Source organism: Aplysia californica, unplaced genomic scaffold, assembly GCF_000002075.1.
Source record: "Aplysia californica isolate F4 #8 unplaced genomic scaffold, AplCal3.0 scaffold00494, whole genome shotgun sequence".
Lineage (NCBI taxonomy): Eukaryota > Metazoa > Mollusca > Gastropoda > Aplysiida > Aplysiidae > Aplysia > Aplysia californica.
Genome location: NW_004797764.1, coordinates 470,152 through 490,561, shown reverse-complemented (window position 1 = coordinate 490,561; position 20,410 = coordinate 470,152). Strand labels below are relative to the sequence as shown.

Genomic DNA, 20,410 nt, shown 5'->3' with positions numbered 1-20,410 from the left:
AGAGAGAGAGAGAGAGAGAGAGAGAGAGAGAGAGAGTCATACCTCCAGATAGTGTTCCTGCAGGATCCACAGTGTCCCCCTCCAAGGTAACACATTTTCTCATGATCTTAGCGTCATAGGCCACTTTGCTGGCGGTGTCTAAATCAGAACACACAAAGACGGATCCAAATACAAACTGCATGATGGGATGGAACTTCTTGTCGTAAGTGACCAATGACAGGGCAGTGTGAACGTTACCCTTGCCCACCTGGAAAGATTACAGAAATATCTCAGGGACATAGAAGCCAAGTAAAGAATTTTTAAAAAGAAAAGAAATTTTTAAAACTATTCATAGCAAATGAAGGGATCTTGTTCCTGAACAGCAGCACATTTAACTGTTTAAAAAAAATCGACATTGAACATTTATTCCAATATTATGTCACTTTTTTAAAACAGCAAAAACGGTTGAGATAGAGAAAAGGAGAGGGAGGGAAAGAGAGATGGATAGAGAGAGAGAGAGAGAGAGGTATGGCTTTTCATTTTCCACATTCCTGAAGCAAAAGTATATAATTTTCAAAAGTCAAATGAAACGATTAACACAGTGACTATTTTTTTTTTTTTTTGTCGCTTGAAGCAAACATACTTTTCAATGAGCAACATTCCATCAGAGCATAGTTTCAAGACCAGTCTAAAAAACTGCCTTAAAATATAAAAAATCCAACCAAACTCAAATCTTACAAGTGACTCAGCTCTTTTCAAGGTTGCATCATCAATAGATCTGCCAGCAATTTTGTTCAGAGGTAAGATGGTGCATCTGCGCTTCAGCTCGCCAAACTTCAGGAGTTTCTTTCCAGTAATCTCCGAATCTACCACCACATTGTACAGCTGAAAAGTGGAAAAAAAAAAGAAAAACCCAAGTGTATTGTAAAAGCAGGATCTGGGTGTGTTTTCTAAAGTTTTAGTAAGAGTTTTATGGTGCTTGCAACTGCCTGCGGTCATATGAGCACGCAAAACACAAGTTGGTCTCACTAATGACAGTTCACTGCATTGCTTGGCTCAAGTCAACGATCAGATTTAAAAATGTTAAAAATTTGACGTAAAATAACAATCTAAAAATGGTAATCTGTTTTAAAATCAAAATATATAAATGTTTAAAAATTTGTCTGTAAAGGCCATTTATAAAATCAAGGATTCTGTTGGGGAACTGTGTGTGTGTGGGTGCGTGTTAGTTCATCAAGATTTTAAAAATGGCGACTGGAAACCATTATAGCAAATTGACATTACAGTACTGAGGCCAGTCGTATAGGAAAATGACTAATGGATTTTAAAAATCACTTCTCAAGACTCAAGATTATAAATAAAATTTAAACTTAAAAAGGAATTAATTGCAAACAAAGGGTGACTTCATACTTTATGCAACTTTAAAAACTAAATCAACTCGTTGCAATAACAGTAAAATGTACCATTCAAAGAATGTGTAAATGCATTTTCGTAGCTAAATTTTCAAGACGCTATACAAAGCAGTACTTAGCATTTCGATAGTTAGCCGTGTGTCATTCCTATTGATTCTAGGTTATTCTAATCAATGAAAAAACACACCAACCTTTCCTCCGGCAGTCACTTCAAGAGCAGAAGAGTGCTTAGAGTCATTGACCGAGAAAAGCTTGCAAACTAGACCAGACACTTTGCTTCTGTCAAAATTCTTCTCCGGGTCTTTGTACTCAAATTTGAGATTGGGGTACCTGGAGAAAGAGTTCGGTCACTGTTTCGGTAATTCCTAATGAGAGTAATAACAACCTGTTTTATTATGTTTTATTTAGCTTTTTATGACACTCGCAACACAATTAAGTCATATAAGTGCAGAGGATTACAGTTGTTACAAGAGAGTAATAAACACAAAAAAGAAGGAGAGAAAAGGACAACAGATGTTTGATAGGAAAGAAGGAGCAAACCACACCAGAGCACCCGCCAACCACCCACTAAAACACCCATAAACAAAACAAAAAAATGAGAAGTTGTCATCCACAAATTCCTCCTAAAATTAGCATTATCCAGGAAATATCCTTTCTCTCTTTTAATTATTTGTTTAACAACACATTTGCTTTCATTAACATGGGAATTCTTTATTTCACACAGTATTTTACAAACTTAACAGAGACAATGAAGTTTGGAAATGTTCAAAATATGACCACATCCCTTTTTTCGACAAAAATCCTTGTAATAGATACTCCCACTTAGCGCTTCGAAAGGATGAGTGACAACACAAATTGCAAAGGACTCTACCACTTCAACAGAATCAACTCCATGCATAAAATAAGCAGTGTAACAATGTAATTGGAAATATTTTGGCTCCTCATCGACACAATTTAGATCATTTGGGAGGTGAGAAACTTTCTTCGGCTCTCAGGGCCAACCTGGGTTGAAAGGAAAACAAAGGCTCAGAGAATGGACACAGATTGGTTTTTGAAAATCCCGACACACATGGGAACTGATGAATTCACTTCTTGTCTTATGTTGCTGTGAGGAGCCCAACCTTTATCCACAAACTCTTGTAAACGAACTTTGTAAGAAATAGTTAGAGTAAATAAACTTAGTAAGAAATAGCTTTAGTAAATAAACTTCATAAGAAATAGTGCAAGTCAAGTCGACATTACCTTGCCTCCATAGTAAGGAGTTTCCCTTTGTGATCCTGAACTTCCTTCACCAAAGTCCTTCTGTCTGCAGCCATTTTCTCTTCGGTACCTTCTTGATATCCAAGTTTTTTCATATCAGCCTGCGGGTAAATGAACAAAAAAGAAATTGACATGAGCTCTTCATGCTAAGTCATAATAGTTTTAAGTTTCGTAAGTTTTACGGTACTTGCAACACAGTATGGTCATATAAAAGCTGAAGAATAGATGTGTTACATGAGAGTAAGACACACAAAAAAGAAAGAGGAGAGATAAGGACGATAGATGTTTGATAGGAAAGAAGGAGCAAACCACACCAGAGCACCCGCCAACGTAAATTTAAGGGGAAAAAATCACATTGACACAATAACTGCCATCTAGTGCAGGGAAAACAAGAGACAAACAGGCAGCAATACAGAGGGCGGGATAGAAAAGGAGCTGCTGGTGGTGATCTCCAATCAACCGCCAATCAGGGTTCATACTGAGCAGGAGATTTTTTCCCCAAGACTTTTCCAAGAGTTTTCAAGACCAGATTTTTTTTCCCCAAGACAAATAACGTGTCATTTCGGAAGAAAATTTTCGTTCAGCAGGGAAAAATACATTACGGTACACTTCAGAATGCGTAAAGTTGAGACCTTCCAAACTTCGAGGATATATTTTTATAACAGATCTAGTTTAAAATTTTTTCCAAAAATTTTGCCAATTTCCCAAAATTCCAAGTTTTCCCTATCTTGGAATATAAAAACAAAATTCCAAAAATTTTCCAAGATCCGTTTGAACCCTGGCCCATATGTCACAGGACAAAGGCAACATATTCAGCACCTGAAAAGTAGGCTCACGGTCACGTAACACGGTAAGAATCATTGATTCTTTCTTTGCGTGTCAGTGCAACTGGCTTTTTTCTGACCTGTACTGGCCTCATTACCTCCAGGCAGTAACAACTTTAAAACCTCACATACTCAACCACAGCTTCAACACATATTTGCAGCACAAATAGTTGATGAGATATCATCAATAATGGTAGGGTTCTTTTGTCTGTAGCATATCAGTAGGCCTATCACGGCGGGTTTGGAGCGCCCATTTAGTTTCGGCTGGCACGAGGCAAGCAAGCCAGCACTTCCCCAGGTCACGGGGTCATTTACCTGCGCCGCCGGGGATTTCCCTTATCAGCCCAACACCGGCAGCGCTCTTGTTTTTTTGCAAAGTTTACCAGCATAGTGAGCCAAAACTAATGTAAGATGAACATTTTAAGAAAGACCACGTAAATATTAAACATATTAAGGAAGAAAATGAAGAAATCGGAAGACCATGGTACATTACACTTAAAAGCTGTGAAGTTCTCAAAAAGGGGACTTAATTTGATGAATGTGTCATGGGTAATCAATTATAAACATCAATTTAAATGTGACTGCCCCCAACGAATTCAATCAAATTGCACACAGGACTGAGAACATAATGAAATTTGTACTCACAAAGGGGCATATGCAAGAAGCTTCTGGATCCGTAATTAATATTCAGGTTTGAAGTAGATTTTTGCTATACTCTCGCTTTGCGACCTTGATCTTTCATAGCGATATCCATGATACATGTAACTACAGAACAAATCTTTCCTTGCCGATACACTTATGAAAACACAACCTAAACACAAAATGTGAGGCAGCGTGGTGGAATCAGGCTCTCGTCAAAGTAATCAAAGTGAAGAAACTTGCATTTTTCCATAGGTTTGTGTATTTTTATAAAAATTTTGTTTTTTGGCTCAACACCTTTCATGCCCATTAAAGAACTCATTTCTGTGCGGATTTTTCTTAAAACGTTGATTAAAGGCAAAAAAAGAGAAAATTTTCAGTTACCACGAACTCTTAAGCTAAGGAAATAACTAATCTTTGGCGGGCATTTTCTCATTAATTTTACCTCTGAAAACAGGTGACCCCACCTCTTTCGTTCGCAAATATCTCGACTTGTATTCACGATAAATGGATATTATTTCCATCCAAATAAAGGCAAGTGAACAAGCTTTAAGATGATACCAATAACTCTCATCATCATCAATGCCTTTCACCCCTGGCAGGGTATAGGCCACATACAAGCTCCTTCCATTTATCTCTGTCCTGAGCCATCCTTCCAAGTGAGCTTCATTTCTCTCATGTCCCTTTCCACGCATCTCCTCCATGTTTCCCGTGGCCCACCCCTGCCTCGTGCTCCTTGTGGGTTCCACTGCAGTGACTGTCTTGTGATGTTTCCACTGGGCTTTTTTAAGGTCACCCCTTTCTTTGTCCTATATTTCTACTTCTATATCCGTTGTAACTCTACATGCCCAAAAATTGACGAGAGCCTGATTCCACCACGCTGCCTCACAAATACAAAAAGAACACAATATTACTGGACAGGAGGAATTATCTCATTTTTCCGCTGTAAGCTTTCGTCTTTTGATGGGTGGTGCACACGACAGAGTAGCTTAGGTTGGGTTTGGACGTGTTGTGACTGCATGATTGTTTTGACGTGGTTTTCTTTGTCTGTTAGGCCACGGTTGCATGAATGAGATCACCCCCTTGCTCACCATGGAAGGCCATTCCAAACCCATATTTTTGTATCCAAGGAACGCAGTGTTCCTCAAGGATGTGTTGTTTGGGGATGACCTTTTCTTTTGATTGATTTTGATTGAGTAGCATGTGTTTTACGGCACTATCGACTCAAGACCTTTTATTTGCCAAATATGTTTCTGTATAAAGACATATATCTTGTGATGCATGACTGAATATGTGGTATTCTCTCTAAAGTGATTGGCTTTCCATGTGCAATTACTGTGTGGATATCTTTGAAGGTGTCTTTTACGTGAACAAATTTCTCTCTCAGAACAATTAATGCGGTGTCTATTATGCTTTGATTTCGTGTACATGCAACAGTTCTTTTTGTTAAAAATGATGCTAGCTGTCTGTACACATGGGCTGTGATGTATTTATGGCAGTGGTTTCCTATAAATGAACGGCTATGTTAGGCCTGTGGTGTGATGTTGTGTTGTTTGAGGATGTTATCAAATTCAGAGCAGGCAGGACTTGACCTTGGAATAAGCTCCTCAAACTCTAACTCTGACAGCTGATCATGTACACTAGAATCCTCCCTCTCAAATCTCTCTGCTTCTCGAGGATTATCTGACAAAACCTGACAGCCCTGTAACAATTGAATGTCCCCCTCGTTTTTTTCAGCCCTCTTCCAGTTTTTGCCGTAGATATGCACATTTTGTCCTATTCCAGGAGTGCAGTTCTCCATAGATTGATGGACCAGCTGTACATCTATATCATGTGCAGCCTCCTCAAGAAGGTGATGATGTTTGAGCACAATGCCCACCATATGATCATGTTGAGTGTGGCACTCCATGACAAAAATATTATTAAAAATGACAATGAAAATCAGATGTAGTAGAGGCAAGAAAACTAAAAACAGCAAGGATGAGTGGTGGGTTGGTATTTTTTTTTAAATCACAGAAAATCATAGAATAATTAAGTGCACTTGAAACTTGCACATGTAAATGAAAATTGTCACCACAGTTGATACATGAATTTCTGTTTAAATCGTTGGGGGCCGGATTGAAATATTTAAATCCAAACTGAAAAAGTTCTGAGCATTGAAGATGCCAGTTTGAAAATCACAGACTTACTTAAATCCCTTGTAAAACTGATATAATCGGACTTGCAAGAAAACAAGTTATACCGGCTTACAGATCAAACATAGCACGTTACAATGAAATCTCAATCGGCCTTGTAGCATTTATAGTTTCAGAGTTAGGAGGCTGTCAATTCACACTAAAACGCCATATTTACTACTGCCCCGGCACAGGAGGAGTGGCGCTGCGGTCATCCCAATTAACCCCTCTGACAAGTGATTTATGACTACGCGCTGGGCTGTCGGGCGGGGCGGGCAAGGTGGTGACGATGGTCGGGGAGGAACCAGGGAAGAAAAACTAAGTGAGCGGACTGGACGGTATTTTATCCGCTGTGCTACATATCAGACAATAGACAATGATAAAAACAATTTTTTTCACCCACACAACAATGGTGCCCCTTCATCATTCTAGCATATTGTCAAGTAGACAATGAGTTTCAAAAAAACGTTAAGTTTACTGTCCTCAGGTAATAAGACAGACCAAACACAAATTTAACATATCAAAAGTGTCTGACCAACCTCAAGCTTGTTAAGGCTTTTTGACACGACATCAAATGCAGTATGGTCTTTTTTATAAGCTTGGTCTGTCTTCTTCAACTCTGATTCTTTTGTCTTGATTTCCTGCTGTGCATGCTTCAGTCTGTTGAAAAGAAAAACAAAAATACAACCAAAATTCCTATAAGTTGAATCATGTTTTAAAACCTATGGTTCCAGGGCAAACATTTTGCAAAGCAATACTGTATACATGCTGATCTAGCCTATTTTACTTTAAAAACATGAATTTGAAGTAATTTCGGAACAACTGAAAGAAATTATAATCAGATACTAATGATGATACAACAGTGTTTAAAGAAAAAAGACAATAACAGTGATGGGGAACAGCAAGATTTGTAAACAAAATGCAAAATCAGTTTAGATTTCTTTGTTGTTTCCAGCCAACCATATTACACATAAGCAGCTCTACAACTGAACATATAGCACATAAAACTTGCAGAGAGAGGAAAGTACGTACAAAATTCTGTTTGATCAATAGAACATAAAAATGTCTTGTAAGGTGCAAGTGCTCTTCATGACCACAGGGAAACTGTGCTAAACCCCTGAACATCAAAAAACGAAAATTCTCAAAATGTTGAGAGAAGTGACTTTAAAAAAAAGAATCAGCCACACTCCAGTAGATTAAGATCAACAGTTCATGGGGGGGGGAAGGAACCCCCCCAAGCAACAACTAAGAACAAGCCCAGGATGAACTTACATTCTTTAAATGTATGCAGTTAATCAACAAGAAACCTTACCTCATTTGAGCTTGCTTGGTATCTGTCTCAGCCTTGCTGATGTCACTTTTGGCAGCTGTTGAAGAAAAAATATTTGTCCATCACAATTAATGCATGATTCAACCTGTCTCCCCAAGAGTAAACAATTGTTTTAATTTCATTTTCAGCGATCTCTCTCTCTTATAGCGCTGTGGCGTCATAATTGGTCAGTGATGCCGACAGCACCCAGGAACTCAACAGTTGCTCCGGGGTCCTTGAAAAGTGCTGAGCATGGGTCACTGAAATGTCCCAGCAGACGTATACTTTCTACAATGAAGTACACAAACGCTAGTTAAAAAATTTATCAAGAAGTGAAACAAATCAACATTTCAAACAGCCACACATTATCTATTATCACAAATACCGAATTTCACATCACAGATCAAGCAGTAAAAGAAGTTGAAATTTAAAAAAAATATAAAATGAACAAATAATACAATCAAGACCGCTTGAGACTTTACGATGGAGTTGAGAGTCATCAGCTGAAAAGGTTTAACACTTACCCGTCACATTTCACCCATCGGCGATGTTTACCCTCCAGTTTCTTTGGATTTCCCCCAAAACGCCTTTGCCTTTGATGGCCAGGGTATTTACAATACCTTGTGATGGCAAAGTGTTAAATAAAGGCTCTAAAATTATTATTGTTTTTTTAATGTATTCCCATTTAGCAATATAATACACATGGTGCCTTACTTATCAGTTGGTCATTCAGCGTGGCCGCCTCTCCATCATCATTTGAAGACAAACCAGCACTAACAGCCTGGAAATGTTTTTTCGCAGCTTCATATTCCTCCTCAGCCGCGACCTTTTCAGCCCTCATCTTCTCAACATTAGCTTCAATCTTGCTGAGATCCTTCTGACGATTTGTAATTGTGGCCTTATTCTGAAACACAAGGAGCAAGCACAGATGTATTCATTACTGAAGATGTAATATTTCATCCATGCTTTGATCATTGCAAATATGCTTATTAAGACAGAAGACCCCCCCCCCGACAAATACAAGAAGAAGAAAAAAAACCCACACTATCTACACACACTCTAAGTTCAACACCTATTTAGGAGAACGTACATCGGTGATGTTCTTGTTGACCTCTTTCTGTCTTTTCTGCTCCGACTTGAGATTGTCCTTCTTTGAGTTCACAGCACTTTGAACTTTGACATCAGCGGACTTTTTATCAGCTAGCTCAGCTTCCAGTTGCGAAATCACACTGCCAGATTCCTTCGGGATGGAAAAGGGAAAATATTGCATAGTTTCACACCTGTACAAAAGAAGTTTAAATAAAAAACATTCATGTGGCGAAAAAAAAAAAAGGATCAAAAGTTGTTAAGATAATATTGAATTGACACGAAGATGCTGTGCTTTCTGTATTTCCAGCCCTGAAAGTTTGACTGAAGTAAGGTCATAAAGTTATTCTGGCTGGGTTAAACGGTCAGCATCCACAAGCCTGCAGCTACATTCGATCGAGTTATCCATTTGGTCAGGACAGACTACGTGCTGGGCTTTGCTTCGTTATCTCAAGGATGATATGATTTTTTCAGAACACTTTCAAATTATCATTGACACACCATTTCTGCAATTTATCAAAAGACACGAGGGCACAAAGGTAATGCAAAGGAAGCATGATAGAGCACTTCCATTTATAACCTACTAGCTCTTGATGAAGACAATTGATATTATAAACAAGCCCATTCACACATGAAATTAAATTGCGTAAAAATCAGCAATTCTCACTTTTCTTATTTTATCCGTCAACTCCTTATCTATTAGGCCAAAATCCACCACTGGCCCAGGGCTTTTCCCTGACCTATTTTTACGTCCCTACCCCACCACAGGAAAATGTCAAAACATCCAACTAAACACACAAACCATATATGGCCCATCAAACTGAAGTTTAAAAAAAATCTGTCAGATGGTGGTATAGTATTGAAGACTTACTCAAATTATATTCATTTGTGGTTTCTAAAACTGATGATACAATACCTAAGGTGTCGTAGAAAATCAACAATTTTCTAGCTTTGAAAAGTCATTAAAAAAAAAAAAGTACAACAGCAGCATCATTCAAACTTCCCAGGTACGTTGCCTCAAGTCAAGCAAAGAAATGCTGAAAGTTATGTATGTGTACCTATCATAGAAGTGAAAACATGAGACATATACTGAAGTCAGGGGAGTACTTTTCTATTCATTTTTACGTTTCGAAGGGGACAGAGAAAATGAAATGACTAAATACCATCTGTCAGAGCTATATTTTCTTTCATATCCGCTAACAGGAAGTCTGTTCTATTATTTCAAAAACATGGATCTGCTGAGTATCTAGTGTCTTTTTATTACTGGATTGGAATTGATAGCGAGCCATTCAAGCTGTATTTTGCGGCTCTCCGTTCAACAAGGCCACGTCCGCGAGCCACAAAGTAGGAAAAGTGTAAAACCAATGGTGAAACTCACCAAGACTAGAAAAAGTCTTGAATAGCTAAGAAAGCATTTTCATTGTTAGTAACGGCTGTCTTAACCCTATCCGTACACTGTGTTTTACTATCGTATCCATACGACGTGGGGGACTCTGTGCCACCACTTTCCAAAGAGGAAATTTACTTGCTAATCCGATCCGTACGCTTTGCATAGCAGTTTGTAAAAATGATTTTTTGAGAAATACTGAAAGTTTCAAAGAGATCTTCGCACTAGAAGTATTCTAAAATGTGAAGAATACAACCCCGGAGGTACAAATTGACCCCAGGGCATATAGATAGGGTTAAAAGTTTCCATTGTTGGAGAATACCAGACTGTGAACAATTACAGTTTGCTTGGAATGTCACATATTTGTTATACTGAAAATAGATAGAACTAAGAGGAGTTGCCCAAATGCTGGATGCGCTGTAGAAAAAGTGAATAATCTTTTCTTAGTACCTCATTTCTCTTTTTCTCCAGTTCCGCAATGGTCACCTCTATTTCCTCCATCTTTCCTTTTATCTGTGAAATGGTATTGGTGAGGAAGCAAAAGTATTGTTAGAAAAAATATCAAACAACAGCAAATTCCTCTCAATAAAACCATGGTCAATGCTTAGGGGTCAAATTTACTTCACATAAAACTCTTTGTACAGGCAGGGGAAAATCTAAGAAAGACCTCAGGAAAGAACCTGAAGAGAGGTTGCAAAAATTGAGACTGACAGCCCTCTTTCTCTACCAATTGAGAGTTTCAAACCAATTCAAGTTTAAGGACAAAGTAAAAGCCACTAGGTTTCTTTGGGCAAAAACCGAATACTTATTTTGTGTAATTCTGTTGCTCTTAACTAGTTTTTCACAATCAACTGTAAGATATTTACTTTACTTGTATTATGAACAACCTTAAAATTATCATCACATAAATATATGCATATATTTACATATATCAAGTATCACTATATTCACCACTATGTCTCCAGGCTTGGTCACTAGTGACATAAATCATATTTGAATATTGAAAAGTTTAAAAAAGAAAATCGGAAATATATTTTTACCTCTTCGATCCGTTCTTTTGTTTTCACAATCACTTCTTGCATCTCTGTGAGCTCGTCAGCTGATTTCTTTTTCTTTTCCTAAAAATAAAAAAAAATAAAAATAAACTATAGCTATCTACGAGGAGGAGGGGAGGAAGAAGAGGTTAAAAGTGTTGTGGACCGTTACATAAACACAAGTCGAATCATATAAAAGATGAGCTGCATTAGATGGTTAGGCTACCGGACTCGTAATCCTGAGGTTGCGGGCTCGGGGGTTCGAGCCGCGGGCCCGATATTGTCCTTGGGAAAGGCACTTTACAGGAATCTTCCTCACTTCATCCAGGTGGGAATGGGTACCGGTACCCGGCCAAAGACAGCGAAAGATCTTGTCAGTATGTTAGTTTTTTAGAGCCTATAAATACCTGCTTGCACTGTATGCTTCCCAGGAAGCCGAGGTTGTTTCAGAATGTTCTCAGGTCTGCTGGGGTAATAGTAAATTGTGAAGCGCATAGAGCTTGCTGTTGAGCGGGGATTTGCTCTATACAAATGCTATCTATTATTATTATTTACCATGCTCATCTGGGACAACCCAGGATAAGCGGGATACAGCATTCCAGTCAACAGACGGATATGTCTGACAAAGTAAATTCCCTACCAAGGAACTGAGCTCTATCGTCAGTCTTCCGTGTGCAATGGAAAAAGACCTAACCATTATATCACAGGTGCCAGTATACGCCAGGTGAAAAGGTGGAAAACTGAAGTCTCGTCTTTTCATTCTGTGGTTTTTATATAAAACGCTCTTCTTGGGGTTTGACATATTCATTGGACTGTATGTGGCCTGTGAATAAATCCTCCCACTAGGCATAATTTCATTAACTCCTGAATTTTCTCTTCAGAGCAATTCTGGCAGACTCGTTCGATTTTGATGTGACAGTGATTGGTACCGAGTGTGAGCCTTAAAAGAAAAAAAAAATGAATTTGAAAATAAAGATTATAGAGTGACATCTGCTGTTGAAAGAACTACATACATACCTCCGCACTGATAAACTGATAAGCCACGTAAAGCTTGTTCAAGTGCTCCAACTCTCTGATGATTTTCTGGTACTCCAAGTATGAAGAGCGCTCATCTCGAAGTTTGGTCAATGTAGGTGTGATATCTTCCTTGAGAACCTTAAAAGTCAAAATAAATTCCCATCAGTTCTGTTTCAAAACTTCCCGGATTAAACAACATTTGAACAGTAAACAATAAGAGGAACTGTATCAGGTGTCATCAATGCAACTCCGACGACAAGAATAAACTGCAGACTTGAATGTAGTTTGCAATAAGTTACAAAGTTGGTACACAACAATTTTCTCATTTCTCACATAATTAACACATGGCTGAAAAGATTAAAAAATTATAGAGTAACCAAAAGGAAAATTTTTTAAGCAGTGCCCCCCCCCCCCTTACCATACCTGACATTATGGGCAATTGATACAATAATAATGGTCACACTGTAAGAAGTGACATGATCAATACACAAATATATATACATACTGTGTCAATTTCTCTCAGCTTAGCATCCTTCTTCTCAATGGTCTTTTGGGCTGCTTCTTTTTTGGTTTCATACAGCCGAGTTCCTGCTGCTTCCTCAATCATGGAGAGAATCTTTAGAGAAATATTGTTGTAGAAAAAGTTTGTTAATGTTAGTGAATGGTAAGCCAGCATCGACAACTGTCACACTTCCCCAGGGGCAGAATAGGACGATAGATAATAACTGAAAAGTAAGGAGCACACCACATCAGAGCACCTTTCAACCTTTAGATTTAAAAATCTAAAAAAAAAAACCCAACCTCATACATATAATTACATACATTTAAGAACTTGATATATAGTTAAAATTTACTATCAATTTTCTGATAAGATTTCCCCCATTTTCAGTTCTGTTTTGCTGTTGTTTTAAAAATACAATTGCCGGCCAAAACCAAAAAGCTATGTATGACAGTAATTAAATACTCATTCCTCTCCCTTGGAATACTCACACAAGAAAAATATTATTAAAGCACAAAACTATTAAAGTTTGTAAATTTGTGGCAGAATAAGTAGCACTAAAATACAACTAAAAGAAAAGCTGAAGGCCATTCTATTGGAAAAACACTACTTTGATAAGGGCATTAATAGCTATGTAACATAACCAATAACAGCAGAGAAAGTAATTAAAAAAAACCCCAAAACAACAAAAAACACAATACCTCTGGTGGCTTCATGTTCAACACCTTTGTTATTCTGCCTTGCATGATGAGGAAGTGAGGATTGTTCACATTCAGTTGCACTGAGCGGAACAAATCCTGAACACGCATATTATTGGCATTACTCCCGTTGATCATGTATTTGTTGCGACCACCAATCACAACCTGAAATACAGAAATTGCTAAAATATGCAATCACCTCTTTTGCAAAGATACTACACTTGAGTAGGCCTACACATACACTGTAACCATTATAATTAAAGTAATAATACATTTAACAGCCTAATAAAGAAATAGCTGCAAGTGCAGGGCATGTAGAGCAAAAAACATTACAACCACACACACTTCTAAACAATTTCAAAAGAGATTGATTGAAAAAAATGTTCTAAAACTCTCAGGGAAATGTACACTTCTTTCCAGAGTCCTGTGGCAGACATTTTAAAATTTCAACAATAATAATAGATAGCATTTGTATAGCGCATATCCCCGCTCAACAGCAGGCTCTATGCGCTTTACACAACAAGTCTGAGACAACTGTTCTCACAAGGACCCACAACATGCCATGGCCATTATCATCTGGTTTTGATGATGATGAACCCTGAATCAAACCAAAGCACTTAAACTAAGGAAAAAGACACTGTTCACCAATGATGACTGCTGGTTATCAACTTCATTCTTGATGGAAGAGCTGATAAAAAAGTATAAAAGAGACATAAACAGTTTTAGGGTGATGTTACTCCTTAAAAATATAAACTAATACAGATTTGGGAGCTTTGACTATAGAAATTATGTTTGAGAAACATGAGGAACCCAGCAGACTGCTTGTTCATTTGCATGTTAGAAATATAAATGTGAAGATGAAGCACAAAAGGGGAGAGTACACATGTATGGCTGTTCTGAAGTAAAAAAAACAACACGACTTTACAACATAATTTGACAGTTACCTGACGGGTGACTGTAATCTCATCATATTGTTCATAACCCAAAGGAGTCTGGTTTTTGTCCGCATTATCAAAAGTAATGCTGACAGTGGCCTTTGTAACTCCAGCCTGTCCATTTTTATAGACCAACTCCTGCAAACTGCCAGCTCGAACCTGTGGAAATAACAGAGTACAATAAAAATGTGAAGAAAGTAGAAAGTACAATAAGTAGACTTTTTGAAAATAGAAGCCTTGCTCCCATTTCAGAATCCAATCTGTATAAAACAAAATTCTTCCATGATGGTTCTTGACCAGAAAAGAAAGGCTTAGATCTAGAAATGTGAAAAAATAACTTAAAGTCAACCCTGTCTTTGGATTTTACAAAACTCCCCCCAAAAACTAGCCTTCAAAATGATGTTTTCCTTTGAATTTGAAAAAAAAAAAATGGCACCATGGATGGATGGAAGGGCTGGTGATGAAACAGTATGTTGTATGTATTAATAGGGATCATACAAATTCAAGAGTTGGAGGAAGGAAGGTAGGGGGTGTGGTCTACTAATAATACAACAGCTGAAGTTGCCAGTGTCTGTGATGTTTAGAATTCACAATGGACTAGTAAATTAGGAAATACATTTCAACAGAAGAATACTGGAGTTACCATTTTGAGCTCTACAAAGGGAAAAGTAAACTTTATTAACTTTAAAGGCCTCTATCGAAATGTGACCTGGGGAGGAGTTCCACAGAGGGCCGACATTTACCGTGACAAGGTCCACTGAGCAAATTGGTAATTTTTACTAATGCACCCACACACAGTGACAGACATTGATTTGAGGGCTAAACTGCTATAATTTTGGCTGCAAACCACACGTATGGCCACTAAAACCCATGCAAATCAATTGTTTTCAAGTAAATATAAATCCTAATTGCCAAAACATCAAATCATGGTGAAATGCAGGGGGGGGCATGTCCCCCTGAGACCCCCCAGATTTTTTCTTTGATTAGGGGGATCATGCCCCCCCTGAAACTCCCCATGTCTGTTAAAAAAAAAGTCAAATTTATATTACTACGCAATTTATCATACCCTGTATAGCCCAGTTTCGTTTTCAAACATCAATAGCTATAAATTAATTTGCTGCAAAAATGAAGGCCATATATATATATATTCGTGTTCAGCATGAAAAATGAAGGCCATATATATATATTCGTGTTCAGCATGAAAAATGAAGGCCATATATATATATTCGTGTTCAGCATGAAAAATACTACTAGAAATCTAGATCTAGAAAAAAGTATTATATTTAAATTATAAAACATTTACAGTCGAACCTGCCTTACGGAATCTCCCTGCTCCCCCCTTGATATGCACTCCTCTTTCATTATCTGTACAAAACGAAAACCTGTCCAACGCGGAAACAAAAAAAATCTCTCTTCCAAGGGTTTCACCTGTCTAAGCAGAAAATTCTTTGCCCGCTCAGCTCTGATTTGAAACAAAACTCACAAGTTTGGTTCCGTCGGCTCTAAACTATCGTCATGGCCATGCTGCTGGGCGAGGAAGGGGAGCAAAGTGCAATTTGGGGGTAGACGTTACCTCATCATGTGAGCCTAGTGCGATGCAGATGGTCAGGGTGGTGTGGGTGTGAAATCTCACGACTGCCAGTGAGTGTTCGAGCAGTGAGCCACTATAATGGAAACTTTCTGGGTAGCCATAAGCCAGAGGTGTGAAATTAAGATTGATCAATGCCTGCCGCCCTGATTGTACTGCCAGCCGAGAAAACAGTTCCTCAAATCGTTGTTACATGATGAATGATGGCAGTGAGGGGTGGCATTGGTTAACTGCTTGTTACACTGGTGGGTGGGGCTAAGGGTGAAAGCAAAGGAGATGTTTCAAACATTTCTGTTTTTAATAGGTCAAACAGTGATCCTATGAAAGGCAACACTGGTGGTAATTAGATAAGGATAGAAATTGAGAGGGGTGAAGTTTTGACCACTGTTTGCCGATCTGACAAGCAATCCTTGATCCCACCGGCTGGGCCTTTGAACCTCCACCTTCCATCTTCCCCTAAATTCCCCTGTCTAAGACAGAATTTTCCTCTGGCTCCCTTGCGATTCCGTCTTACACAGATTTGACTGTAGATTCTAGGCCTACACATACATGAGACGGGTGCATGAATAACCCCCCCCCCCAGTAAACTAGATCTAGAATCTACAAGAGTTAGCGTTAAGATTAGGGTTAGCATTATTAGGAGGGTGTGTTGTTGGTCAGCCAGCCCTGTCTGCGGAGCTCCTTCCGTGACCTGGTGAACCAGGGCATGCCGTGGCTGTGACCAGCTGAGCTTCCCTAGATCTAATCTAGATATCTAGATCTAGTTTTGTTTGGCATTCACCACTTCTGTCTTTGTGATTCATGCATAGCCTAGATCTAGATTCTATAGGCCTACTTTAAAAAGTAGCTCAGAAGGCCAAGTTGGCCTATATGATGCCATGATGACTTATTTAGGATGGGTAAATTAACCCTCGTCCTGCGGGGACCGGGTTTATGTCCCCCGATAAGCCTATTTCGGTACCCACTTAGACATGAGGAGCTCGAAAGGATTGTCAGGAAACAAGACTTCCATTTTTCTATACAAAATCTTTCAGTCAAATGAGCTTGATTTTGTATGAAATGATACTAGTTCTACCCGATAAAAAATAACTTTGTTTCATAATTTTGAATACCATTGTGCAGGTACAAAGAACAATTTGAGTGCAACAAGACATTCGAAAATTGACCTAGACTCTATAAATTCCTCCTATATTATCCCCTTTCAAACCTCAGGTCATTCAACAACAAGAACGTCTACAAAGGTAATTTGAATGGGTGTAACTAGATCTACTCGTACTGTCTTCAGCTTATGAGTGGGGGTTATTCATGATCTGTTTGTAACACTTGAAAGCTATTATAGAATAGATAGAGCGTTATTTTCATCATCGATTATTAACACACTTCCCCACGGTATTCATAGCGAAAACAAACGTTTCCTGGCGCGCGATGTACACCACCAGTACACACTGAGTGACACTGGCGGCCTATCTGGAACGTCCGACGTAATCGGTTGCTGATAAGGTTCGCATGTCAGCAGACGCAGGACAAGAGTTAGCCCAAGGCCAGTCCCAGAGGGCTCTGTAGGTCTGACGTGTTAGCTCGCCTGGCTCGCACCGTGCAAATGAATGTATACATTATCGTGTGCTTTTAAAGCAGCGTCGCTGTGTCGTCTGTTTTTTGTCAGCTGAGCTGCGCGATGCGTCAGACGTGCTATTCAACAGTGTTGTAAAAATGGTGGACATGTGTCGCCTCGCTTCGTGTTTATTTTCGACTGAAACTCTTCACAGATCGTCAAAATCAACAAGAAGTAGTAAGTATTATTAGGTGCTTAACTATTAAATATTGATCTGCTAGCATCAACCCTTGGCCACAAAATCACCTAGAAATGCACTTTATCATACTTTGAAACTTCGAATTGAGAAGTTGACCTAGTTTCGACTGTCGTAGGCCTAGTCTAGGCCTAGGACTAGGGCTAGGGGCCTTGCATTATGAATGTAAACTATCGCCGTGCGCAGCTGCAAGTGTGTTTGTGCGTGTGGTGGGGGGGCTGCACTTGGCACATGATGTAAAGAAGAGTTGTCCCGTCTAATTGGATTGGTCTTGGATTACACAGTACACCTAAATTCCTAAATTATAGCAAGGCAGACCCGTCAGTTGCACACCTACACACGTCAACACACAGTGCGGCTGTGCTGAGACGAAGCGAGTGTGCCTCGCGCTCGCTGAGACACAGGCGCAAACCCACAGTGCGGCTGTGCTGACACGCACACGGCGTGCGCCAGGCGAGCTACAGGTCAGACCTACAGAGCCACTCTGGGACCGGCCTAAGTCTGTGAAAGCCAGAAAGGGATTGGAAGAGATCTTGGCAGGAGTCTGAGTAATATAAGGCCAAGAATCTAATCTAGATTTTAGATGCAGACTAGATCTAGATCTATATTTCTAATCTAGATCTAATCTATATCTATATAGATATCTAGATTCTAGATTTAGATTTAGATCTAGATTTCTATCTAGATTTATCTAATCTAGATCTAGAACATTTTTATCTTGACTTTGACTAACGGTAGACTAAACGGAAGGACTTCCGTAACGAGTGACCACTATGAGACAGAGCAGAATTGAGGGGTAGGGGGGCGCTTTTTCGGTAGTTCCCACCCCGCAATTGTTTGTTATTCACGGGTTTTGGACCCAAGAGTAGGGGGGTTTCAGAGGGGCTCGCCCCCCTGACCTAACAAAAATAGGAAGGGGGGTTTCAGGGGGGCATGCCCCCCTGAATTTTACCACAATTTAATGTTTTGCTGTTGTTAGAAGGTTTGATATCTTCTTAGCTCACCGCGAATCAAACGTACCGTATAGATCTAGATGTAGGTCAGGCTCAAATAAGGGGGGTGGGAACTACCGTAAAAGCGCCGGTAGGGGTAGGTCTAGGGGTAGGGTTAGGGTTAGGGTTTGGGTTAAGCCTCTTCTAGATCTATATTGTGTTTGATGGGGTGGTCGCTCGTTACGGAAGTCCTTCCGACTAAACTAACCTGAGAAAGATTTGAAATGCCGAGCAGGAAGCAGATCGAATCGAGAATGTTGGATTTGCCACTCCCATTTAGGCCAGTGATGGCATTGAATAAGGGGTCAAATCCATTTACTTCAGTTCTCTGAGCATATGATTTGAATCCATCGATAACTATCGATTTTATATGCATTTTGAATAAATCCCAATCCTGGGCCGTGGATAGCCTTCCACTTGTATTTCAAAGTCGAAAATGGCGCTCAACCAAAACTTCCGGTATCCTCAACTCGTATAACTTGATTCCCAAAGTGATTATTTCGAAAGCAAATCTGATTGGTTCAACTGTGCACGATTCCGAAAAAGGATAAAATATTTTTCAAAATGGCGACTACCATATCACATGTAAACAGAACAACATGCGCATGAACATGAAACTAGCCAAGGCCTATGATGAAACATTGCCGTGTTGAGTTGTGATTAAAAAGGTTTGCTTGTTTTTTTCTCCACCCATGTCAGGTTCTCTTTGAACTGCAATAATTATAAGTTCAGTATCGACCAGTCGAAATAGTTAGCTTCTGGTCTACACCGTCTTCGTCTCCCTTCTGTTGTCTGCTGTCCATGATGATGAGCCACTTTCAGACTTCTGTACTTTCACTTTAAACACAGCCCGGGGCTGATCCTGTATTATAATTATGTTTGATACGCTTTAAAAGTGCCCGTCGTTTTACATCGTGTCTATTTTTCAATTGTTTCAGTTTCATCATGTTCTCATTTAGATCTAGATCTAGATCTATCTTGATTTAATGCAGGCAAAGGCTGCAAACTCGTAAACTGTCAAATCATCAATGTCAAATCCTTCATCTATGATTAATTTGATGAATGTCATGCAAATGGAACCATTGAGACTGATGGTCTGAGATATAAATTTCGAGCCAAGAACTGGTCGAGCCAGAGTGAGACTGGAGTAACAAATTATTATTATTTTCTGTAATTTTTTGCTTCATCATCATACTTCAACTTCATGAGTAATATTAACAATAATAACAACACACCTAATTTTTACGCATTGACTATTTCTCCGAACGCTCTAAAAAATAAAATTGACCTGTATTTACTATTTCTCAGACCAGATTCCATTCTCAAGATTTTTTGGTTATTTGCAAGATTTAGGCGTCATCTTTCATTCTGCTATTCTGCCCTTCTGCGGAAACCGGGAGAAGCATTTTTTACATGGAATTCAATTTCTAGAGCTAGAGATTTTCAGATGTCTGAATATTCAGATAGGCCTACTTCAATTGTGGTTGGGGCAACGTTCCCGGACTACTTCATTTGAAAATGCCTTCAAAAGGTACTGCAAGAAAACAAAACTGTTCAACTTTGGCAGTAACCTATTTTGCATTTAGTCGCCCCTAAAGCAAAAACTATAAAATCACTTTAAAAAATCCCTCCTCGCCCCCAGCTCCCCCCCCCCCCACCTGTTCACACCTTATATACACATACACTCACAAACACTCACATACACACACACTACACATACACACACACACTATACACACACGCACATGCACGTGGGCCACTCCATTCGC

General features: G+C 39.1%; 2 protein-coding genes across 2 annotated transcripts in view; one reads left to right on the top strand and one right to left on the bottom strand.

Moving 5' to 3' along the window:
• Nucleotides 1-19,167, bottom strand: part of LOC101864084 (structural maintenance of chromosomes protein 2) — a 34,493-nt gene extending 15,326 nt beyond the window's left edge. The window contains exons 1-15 of the mRNA XM_005105826.3: nucleotides 18,850-19,167; nucleotides 14,263-14,412; nucleotides 13,322-13,483; nucleotides 12,627-12,737; nucleotides 12,122-12,259; nucleotides 11,111-11,188; nucleotides 10,521-10,583; nucleotides 8,688-8,837; nucleotides 8,312-8,501; nucleotides 7,601-7,655; nucleotides 6,828-6,948; nucleotides 2,634-2,752; nucleotides 1,583-1,721; nucleotides 718-864; nucleotides 43-247 (exon numbers count right to left, since the gene is read on the bottom strand). Of these exons, the coding sequence (XP_005105883.1) occupies nucleotides 43-247; nucleotides 718-864; nucleotides 1,583-1,721; nucleotides 2,634-2,752; nucleotides 6,828-6,948; nucleotides 7,601-7,655; nucleotides 8,312-8,501; nucleotides 8,688-8,837; nucleotides 10,521-10,583; nucleotides 11,111-11,188; nucleotides 12,122-12,259; nucleotides 12,627-12,737; nucleotides 13,322-13,483; nucleotides 14,263-14,412; nucleotides 18,850-19,017 (1,996 nt within the window). The 5' untranslated portion in view covers nucleotides 19,018-19,167. The remainder of the gene's footprint in view (nucleotides 1-42; nucleotides 248-717; nucleotides 865-1,582; nucleotides 1,722-2,633; nucleotides 2,753-6,827; nucleotides 6,949-7,600; nucleotides 7,656-8,311; nucleotides 8,502-8,687; nucleotides 8,838-10,520; nucleotides 10,584-11,110; nucleotides 11,189-12,121; nucleotides 12,260-12,626; nucleotides 12,738-13,321; nucleotides 13,484-14,262; nucleotides 14,413-18,849) is intronic.
• Nucleotides 19,168-19,204: 37 nt separating this feature from the next.
• The window catches only part of LOC101863836 (2-(3-amino-3-carboxypropyl)histidine synthase subunit 2), a 10,769-nt gene continuing 9,563 nt past the window's right edge, over nucleotides 19,205-20,410 (top strand). The window contains exon 1 of the mRNA XM_005105825.3: nucleotides 19,205-19,309. The gene's annotated coding sequence lies outside the window, so the exon portion shown is untranslated. The remainder of the gene's footprint in view (nucleotides 19,310-20,410) is intronic.